Source organism: Montipora capricornis, chromosome 8, assembly GCF_036669925.1.
Source record: "Montipora capricornis isolate CH-2021 chromosome 8, ASM3666992v2, whole genome shotgun sequence".
NCBI classification, from domain to species: Eukaryota; Metazoa; Cnidaria; class Anthozoa; order Scleractinia; family Acroporidae; genus Montipora; species Montipora capricornis.
The window spans coordinates 29,467,536-29,477,164 of record NC_090890.1 but is presented as its reverse complement, the minus strand read 5'-3'; the positions used below and the strand labels follow the sequence as shown (position 1 = coordinate 29,477,164).

The window sequence follows — 9,629 nt, the reverse complement described above, 5'->3', positions numbered from 1 at the left end:
TCACTGAAAAGGTCAAAATTGGAGGAAGAGGAGGACGAGGAGAAGGAAAACGGAGGAACAAAATTTTGTGTCAGCTTAAGTACGCTGCACAAAAACGTTAAATACAAGTTATTGGTTTGTTAACAGGTGACAATACTCAGTATGTATCTGCCTTGACAAAAGAAGAGGAATAAGTATCACCAATAATTTTAAACTCACTTTCTTTAAATATAATCGTTATTTGAACAATCTACATTAGCAAGGAGGGAGGAGTGAGGGAAGTCAAACCACATCTTGAAAATCTATAAGATCTGACCGTTCATATTTATCAAGATCTCACCATCTTCGAGTGTTGTGGCTTGTTTAGTGCCCGATGGATTTCCAGAAACACTGGTTTCAGCAGTCACTTGAACAGAGTAAAGTGTATTTTCGTCCAAAGATGTCAGGAGGTATTTAGTTTCTGTTGTATAAAGATGAGAATCAAGCCTGTTTTTGCCATACGAGACAGCATAATGTCTGATGTTTCCATTTTTTGTTTCAGGCTCATCCCAACTTGCTTCAATTGAAGTAGATGAAACTACACGCAGCTGTAGGTTCCTGGGAGGGGAAGGAGCTGGAAAAAAAAAGGTATTCACAATGCATGTGTTCCATTCGTTTTGCATTAATTATTTCTTAGGTCATCACCCTGTGGTGTACTCATTCGACAACTAAGGAAAAAGGTAAAGCAAGTAAAATAAGAACCCATCACACAAGGAGCAATAAGAACTTGACACCATGGTGCTAAATGTAATTAGAAGCAATCGACATAAAGGTGATGATGATAATTATTAGGAAACCCAGTCTGAGAAGACAATTAATTAATGCAAACCAACTAAGGGTATTTATTATAAATATGCTGTCATTTTCAGCATCATTTTTATACTTTATTAAACGTTTTTTAACCAGAGAATAAGTCCTTTTTAAACTTTACATCAGACATCCTGAAGGGTCATTGAGGCTTACTCAAGAATTTATGTAACAATGTCTGTGCAACTTTCAAATCTACATTGTATAACTGGTATATGGTGATACAAAGATCTGTGCAACGATTTTTTTCAATGTGTACATTGACATGTAAGCTACTCTCATGTATTGGCACAACACCCGCTCTGTGGACTCTGGATATCCGAGTTTTAAATATCAGCTGTATTTAAGGCTGGCTGAGATAATCGAATGTTACTCAAACATATCACCAACTAACATCAACCACATGTACAATAGAAAGATGATCAACAAGAGCAAATTCCATTCTTATCAGTTACCAGTTACCAAATATTATTGAATACAAAGCTGCTTATTTCCATATCATTAAAATAATGATAAAAACTCTTACTGTTGTGCAATAATAGGCCATTTTCGATGTATTAAATATTCAGCTTGAAAGTGAGGCAGTGAGGACAAAGACAATAGAAACACGTGGGAATTAATGTGAAAAATAATTACATATCATCCACTTTCCTTTGTCTTTGTCCTCACTGACTCACTATCAAGCTGAATTTTAATATATCGAAAAAGGCCTAATGCACATGTGCTGTTCCTATGAAGCCCTGAATTCTATAGTCTGTGAACTATGTTCTAAAGTCTTAGGGTCTCTGATTTTTTCTTACAGTACCTCCTTCAAGTGGAAACCTTTTTAATGCAACAGTGAATTCTCCAACACCAATGCTGGTAAATCCAGCTACTCTTACAGACCATAGTTAAACTAGGGACTGGTTATGAAACCCTGGGAATTTCAAAAGCGGGAACAATACAGTCGCAATTAGATGTTGAACCGACCGTGACCCTACACAATCTTTTGTTTTTTGTTCGCAAGTTAATTTCGAATAAATTAGTCGAAGCTTTTGATTGGTTATCCTGCCGAAAAAAGCGTGTTTTTGTCGGGTTTTGTACAGGGCCAAGGCCAAAAAAACGAACAAAAACATGAAACAAAGAAACTTGTCGAGTTTCATAACCAGCCTACATCTATTAACTATGATTTAACTTAAAGTTTCCAGGTGCAACAATGAAATTTGCGAAATTTTAACAATATTTTAAGAATAAAGCCGAGGCTGAGATCTTGAAAAGGATAGATATAATTTTGTTTGTTGAAACATCTGTAAATACAATACAATTTTAGTATGGGTAATCAAATGGTGACACGTGAAATTAGGGAATAATTTCACGCGCGATTGTCCAAATTCAAATTCATTTGACGGGTATACCATTTGATTAGCTATTAATAACATGGGTGACAAATTACTCCTTAATTTTCAAACCTGGACGCCATTTTAGCACTATATGAAAAGTTACCATGGCAACAATGTAATTTCACCTGTGAAATTATAAATTAACGCTGAAATTTCGCGCGAAAATTAAGGAGTAATTTGTCACCCATATTATTATGTTTTTAACTTAACCGTATAAAATTATTCCTTTCTCTGAACGGCGAAACTAGCCAACAAAACGAAAAAACCTGCACTACAGCTAGCTATAGCGATGCGATGGAGCACGTGTAACGCGATACAGATCTAGATACCAAACACTTGTAATTGATACCCAAATAAATTCTAAATCGCAAATGTCATAAGCTATAATTAAAGAATAATACAAGAATATTTTCAGCCTAAAATCGGCAGAAAAATAAGAATATTCAGCCTGGGCCGGAAAAACAACATTCTTATGTATAAAAAAAGTGTGTATACAATTCTAGCGGCTGCATTTTGTACTATCAGTAATTTTGAAGTGTTTTGGTAGTCCATACAAGAGACCATTACAATAGTCCAATCTACTCAAGACAAATGCATGTATTAGCTTCTCTGTGGAATCTCTGCTAAAGTATTTTCTGATTCTTCTGATATTATGCAGGTGGAAAAAAGGACTTTTACAAGTCTTAATCACACGTGGCTTCACAATAAACGTATTCTTGGTTTTCATGTGACGTCATCAAAACTAAAAAATAAGGAATTATCAATCCTTTTCGGATTTTAGTTTAGTTAGTTATTGGAACAGTTGAAGACTTGTCTTTTCACAAATTTTCAGTTTGGTGGGGTTTATCGTCTTGTGATAAGGCAAGGTTGAATTTCTAAGCTTTTGCGTGACACGATGTTAAAATTGCGGTTTGGAATGCTATCACGTAACTTAAAAAAGTGACTTGTCAGCTGAGATTTTGCAATCTGAGCAGTCTTTGTATGTGAATAAGTACTCACACAGATATTTATGAGCTTTCAGAAGACAACTACTGGCTTTTTATTGCAAAACGCGATGGCATCTGTTTTTGCCAGCTTCCGGCCGCCATATCAGTTTACAGTGTCCCCAATTAGCGCTCCAGCGCTAGAACGATTTACACTCCAAGATTCCTGAGAGGGTCTGTCGAGGAATGTACCTCTGCTTCACCAATTCTCAACGTACTGATACTAACTTTTCGAAGCTGAGCATTAGTACCTAGCAACACAAACTCAAGCTAACTCAGTTGTATCATCATTGATAAGTAGTCTGTCCCATATCATCCACTTTCGAATTTCATGTAGACATTCTTCCATAGCCGCTATAGCGTTTTTTTTTTGTGCAGTAATATCATCTGGCTTGAACTCTAGAAACATCTGCGTATCGTCAGCATAACAGTGTACACTTGGTAGATATTGCTTAATGATAGTAAACCGCTAGTATAGCTTATATAGAACGACAACGGTCCAAGACAAGACCATTGTGGAACACCACAATTTAGGTCAAAACGGGACAATTTGCCATTGTCAATGACAATACGCTGAGTTCTATTTGTCAAATAAGATCTTACCCAACTAAGTGCGCTATCCAAGCACTTATGTCCCTCCTCTTATGTACATATCTCTATCCAAGATACCAAACCTGTGTTCAAGGCGATGCAGTAAAACGTCATGATCCACTGTATCGAACGCAGCACTGCCGCGAGTGAGGTCAAGAAATACTGACCTGGCCTCGATTGTTCAAAAGGTGGATAACGCTATCCAGCGGACAAATACTAGCAAAACCAATTGAGTTATCCAGTGGATCCAGTGCTGTCCACCCTTCGAACAACTGGGACCAGAAGAACAACGTGTTGTTTATTCATATGAAGCAAGATATCATTACAAAACTCGCATCAGTGCAGTTTCAGTGCTATGGAAAGAGCGATACGCCGATTGAAATTCAGGAAATTAGTTGTTAGAAGACATCAATTGAAATATTTGTTGGGCTACTACCTTTTCTGGGATCTTTCAGACTTTGAGAGAAAGGTAAGGTTACTCACAGGAGGATGGTTTTTTTTTATCAGATGCAGGTTAGATTTTTTCAATTTTGGCTTCACCAAGGCCTCCTTCCAGATTTTAGGGACAATGGCACTACTCAATGATGAGTTGACAATATTAGATATGGATAGTAGAAGTTCATTTATACATTCCTTCACAACTTGTGTTGGAACAGGATCATTATCATCACATGTTTTGCTTGGTGCCTTAATTACTAACTTCTCGGTGTCATCCGTTAACTGGACAGGTTGGAATACAGTAAACGGTGTTCCAGAGAATGAAGGTTGTAATGAGACAATTCTCCCTCATCTATAGCTAGTGTCTGTAGACTGTCCAGTTTCAGATGAATGTTCTCAATCTTTTGAATAAAGAACTGTCCGAAGTCATTGGCCAAAGAGACGGAGTCATTATGTTGGGGATACTGTTCATCTGAAGAACCACTAAAAAGAGTACTAGCAGCTTTAAATAGCTTCCTTTGGTTATCGCTGATATTATCAATAAACGTTTTGTAATAATTACGTCTAGCTTGGTCAGTTAGGGGAACAGTACGGTTACGAGCTTTGACAAATAACTCTTTATCAGGTGAAAGACGTGTTCTTCTCCATACACGCTCACGTTTTCGACGTAGTTGTTTTGCCGTCTTAATTTCATCATTGAACCACAGAACACAAGGACGAACAGTTATGGTCTTAATAATTAAAGGAACGTATTTATCGAGTAAATCCGATAAGGTAGTATTATTAAGCAAGTCATTAGATCATCAATAGCTTCTGGTGGTTCTAGGCATACTGTGGTTGATCGAATATCCTTCTTGAAAGACTCAATATCAATGGACTTAATTTTCCTATATCGCACGTCTTTAGTCAATAACGGTTGCTTTTTATCCGTCAGCTTGCATAGTACCATACGAGGGTCTGACATAAAGCAGCCCGATATGGGCGTGGTTAGAACTATATTGTTCAATTCACGAGTTATTATTAAATCCAAAGTGTGACCCGACTCATGTGTTGGTGTTCTTGCATGTTGGGTTAGCGCCATCGATCAGTATCGATTCCAACAGATCTATAAACTTCACAGTGTCAGCATTATCGTTTACGTCCACATGAATATTCATTTCACCAGTTGTCAAGAGAGGTTCAGTTGACAATACAATGGACTCCAAATAAAGAAATTCATCCAGAAATGTAGACACCGTGACAGTGTGTGTTGAAGAATACGGGGTGCGGGTACGGGATACTTTTCGAGCTTAACAAATTTGCATACGTGTGTTGAAATATCATACGGGAGGATTTTTGTGGTAGTGCACTGTAAGCAGCGCATAAGTCACGAAAATAAACAGATCTGTTGGAAGCGTGCTTGAGTTTCAACAAAATGAGCCCCAAAATCGGCAAAAAATTGTGACGCTGATGAATAATAAAGTAGCTGCTATTCCACAAAAATCCTCCCGTATCACATTTCAACACACGTATGCAAATTTGTTAAGCTCGAAAATTACAAAACATGATAAATTCACAAAAAGTGGAAATTTCACGAAAATCTTTTTCTGCGAAAACTTTATTGAAACAAACAACACATTTGCTATTAGAGGAAGAAAACCCTTCCTATTTCAATTGCGTGCGTGCAAACGAGACACACAATCGGTGTCACAAAGCATATGCAATTAAATAAATTTCTGACAGTTCACATCAAACCCTTTCCGAAAGAACAAAAAGTTTTCATTCAAATAATTTTTCACTTTCACATTTCAATTTTTTTTTACCTTTGCAGAGTTGAGTACAAAATGAATGTAACTTGCCAGACAACTTAGATGCGACTTCAGTAAACACTGTGATGCATTCAAGGCGTTCGATTCCTTTAATGTTTGTTAAATCCATAAAAAAATTGCCATTTGATTTCAGTGTTGTATATAATACCAAGTTAGTAAAATATTAGAGACAAAGCTAACGTAATATCCAACGGCGAAAAATGAAATTGTCGTCGAAGACCATTACTCGTCGCTTTAAAGATTCCAGATATTTATTTTTCACCGCCTGCCTTGTTTATCCAATTGACGTTCCATTCTTGAGCTCCATAGGGGTAAGTTTTGTTTAAAAATGCACTAAAACGCCATTCGCGTTACAATGACTTTCGATGCCATTGCAGGTTAATAATTAAATGTTCTCCTGTGTGCACCAGAGAAATCTACGCATTACCCCAGCCCCCTCAAACCTAACAATTGCGCACAGAAGACTCCATGCACAAAGACACCACTTAGCAGGGGAGTGACAGGCAAGCCTTTTCATGACACGGAAAAACAAAAACAAACAAACGCATTTTCTAACTGGATTGCCTATGGCAACCCAGTAACAACATTTCGAGACCAGTTTCAACGTCTCCGAACGAGTTTTGTACCTTTTATCAAAGTTAATCCAGGGACTGGTTACGATACCCTGGGAATTTCAAAAGCAGGAACAATATACGTCGCAATTAGATGTTGAACCGACCGTGACCCTGCACAATCTTTTGTTTTTGGTTCGCAAGTTAATATCGAATAAATTAGTCGAAGCTTTTGATTGGTTATCCTGCCGAAAAAAGCGTGTTTTTGTCGGGTTTTGTGCAGGGTCAAGGCCAAAAAAGCGAACAAAAACATGAAACAAAGAAACTTGTCGAGTTTCATAACCAGCCTACATCTATTAATTATGGTCTTATGTTACACGGTGCAACGCCTGCTGAAACTTTTTTTGCAGCGCCTTCGCACACAAGTTTCAGCTAAAAGTTTCAACGTGAAACTGCGGCTTAAATGTAAATATTTTAGATCTATTGAACTTGCGAGTCTACGGAACTGGCGCTGTCACGCAACGTGTCAACAAATCGTAGTTTGTACAGGGGACCTCCTAAACTGGCATGAACTTTGACACTATGATATCTCAATGAAAAAACGTGGATTTTAGCAATAGACAGAGGCTGAAAGTCGGCTAGTGAAATTATTTATTTAAGTGACGGCGTCGAACGCACTCCCATAATCTTTGATTACTACTAGTTTGCATATATTAATTAGGGGGAGGGGGGGGGGGGAATGAAAATAACAATGGCGTTGCTGCAGGCGCTTCCTTCCCCTCTCCCTCGCACTCCCCTCGCTTCGCACGTGAGCTTTCCCTTTCCCTTTCCCTCAAGCGCCTCCCACGCAGGCTTCCACACGGGAAAAAAAGAGAAGAAAAAAAAAAGAATAAATTTAACTCGTTTTCCGACTGATTTCCATATGGCAAACCAATAATAACATTCAAAATACCAAATAATTTCGGCTCGATCGGAGCTGATCGAAGTATGCAAATATCGTTACTCCATTTCATTTTAAAACTAAAAATTTTGTTTAAAAGTGGAGGAAATTAAAACGCACGCGTGAGTAAGAAAGGATGTTTTGGGAAACTTCTGGGAATGTTTAAAAATTGTTATAAGCTTAAGTATAACGTCAAGTATATAACTTTATTCATGAACAAACAAGCTCGTTTCCATACGATGCCGAAGAAGGAACGGATAATCATAAACGATTATTGAAAGCTGCTTCCAGGAAACTATAGTTACAAAGAAAACCTGACCCACTCTGAACAATCAAGCACGATGAACCGTCTCGCAACGATAAAAGAAAACGAAACAATGTTACCTGTTTCTTGCGATAATATGTTGTTGACCAGAATTAAAGTCGTCCACAAATAAGAGCATTTCCAAACAAAAAAGGCCATTTTACTTGGAATTTTTTTACCAGACGAGCACTTTTCACCTCTTCAGCAGTAAACACGTACCTCGGTGAAAGAGGACTTTGATTGGCTACCACTCCGACATATGTAGCAAGTGTAGCAAAGAATTTGATTGGTTGACCGAACAATGACCAACAGCAAGCAAGCTATTTGATTGGCTGATTAAGCATACTGAAGCGATCATCTTTCATTCGGTCAATATTGTAACGCACCGCATAAATAAAGATGACCTGCAGCCGGCAGCGGGCCACGAATTCAAATTAACACCTGTAATGAGTGGGCGGAAAAGTCTGTCTGCGACGCAGGCTAAGATAAGAGAGAATTTGTGAAGAAGATGAATTAAACACCCACTTGAAACTTTAGTCTTTGAAGAAAAATAGTGGCTGCAGATAGCGATTGAAAGAACGGAGTTACGGAAGAACGAATGGTGAACAACTTTTGTAGGTTGGATTCGCTCTGACGAAGGGCTAACGCTCGAAACATCAGCTTTTAGAATCCCTGTACGGTGGTCAATTTACATCATCAACTCCGTTGATAAAACCAAATTTTTGTAGGTTGTGTATATGTGGTGTAAATCTGAAGATAAATTTCACTCAGCAGACACATATGAGAATTAAAACTCTAACAATGGAAGACAACAGAGAGAGTTATTCCGTACGGTGCACATGGCTATTACATGTTAATTGAAAGTGACCTCTGTACCATGTTCGGACGTGACTCAGAATCTTTATTTTAGAGACTCATCTAGTTGTTGGTTTCGGGTTTTATATTTTGTCCAAAAAATGAATTTACATAGCAACGACAAAGGGTTGACATTTGAGAAAAGCTGCGAGAGAATAAAAAGTATGCTAATACTAATACACTTCCTTTTAATATGGAAAACACGCTTAATTAATGTCACTTTTTGTGCTTTGCCTTTCGCCTTTGTTTAAATCGGATACCAGAGAAGGGTCTTTCTCTTCCAAAAGGAATCTAAGACGATTTCGTGCTTCTGTCTAAAAGTAATGGTCGGAGTATTTAATCTCTCTCACAACTCTCAACATCTTGAAGTTTCTATGCCATCAGAAAAACGTCCTGATCTGACTTGACTGAAACTCTGACTTGAACTCTAGAGTGGATCGCGACTTGACAAGGACAAATCGAGAAGCAACATTTTATTATTACCTTTGTAGTTTTAATACGCCAGTACATACAATCATTTCTTTTCCCGTCAATTATTTATTTAGACGCAGCTAAACCACGCTTTCATATGCATTTTTAATTACTCGGTCGGTCTAAATACCACGTATTAAAAAAAATGCAAGAGATTATAATCTCTTGAAAATGACATTAGGAAGTACAATGCGTAAAAAAATCTTTTTCTTTTTTTTTTTATTTCTCGCTGTTTTTAGATTTAAACTCAAGGAGCTACACCAATGCGACGGTAAATTAATTTAAACACTAGCCAAAATATATGCAGCTAAACCAGTGACGTCTTCGTCTTTAATTTTGCTCGGTAACATTAATAAACCGAATGTGGTTCAGCGTTGTCTGTACTCTTATCGACAACGATATTCATAACAGTGCTCACAATGTTGACCTGTAATGACGAATATCGTTGTCGATAAGAGTACAGACACCTCTGAACCACATTCTA

At 37.6% G+C, this 9,629-nt stretch overlaps 1 protein-coding gene across 2 annotated transcripts in view; it reads right to left on the bottom strand.

Annotated features, from left to right (window-relative positions):
* Positions 1–8,044, bottom strand: part of LOC138059131 (protein sidekick-2-like) — a 14,203-nt gene extending 6,159 nt beyond the window's left edge. The window contains exons 1-2 of one of the 2 annotated variants that reach the window (XM_068904665.1): positions 7,900–8,044; positions 320–592 (exon numbers count right to left, since the gene is read on the bottom strand). In XM_068904665.1, coding sequence (XP_068760766.1) covers positions 320–592; positions 7,900–7,978 — 352 coding nt within the window. In that variant the 5' untranslated portion in view covers positions 7,979–8,044. Of the gene's footprint in view, positions 1–319; positions 593–3,790; positions 3,892–7,899 lie in introns of those variants that run through there. The other variant, XR_011134156.1, reaches the window with a different exon arrangement.
* Positions 8,045–9,629: the final 1,585 nt, after the last annotated feature.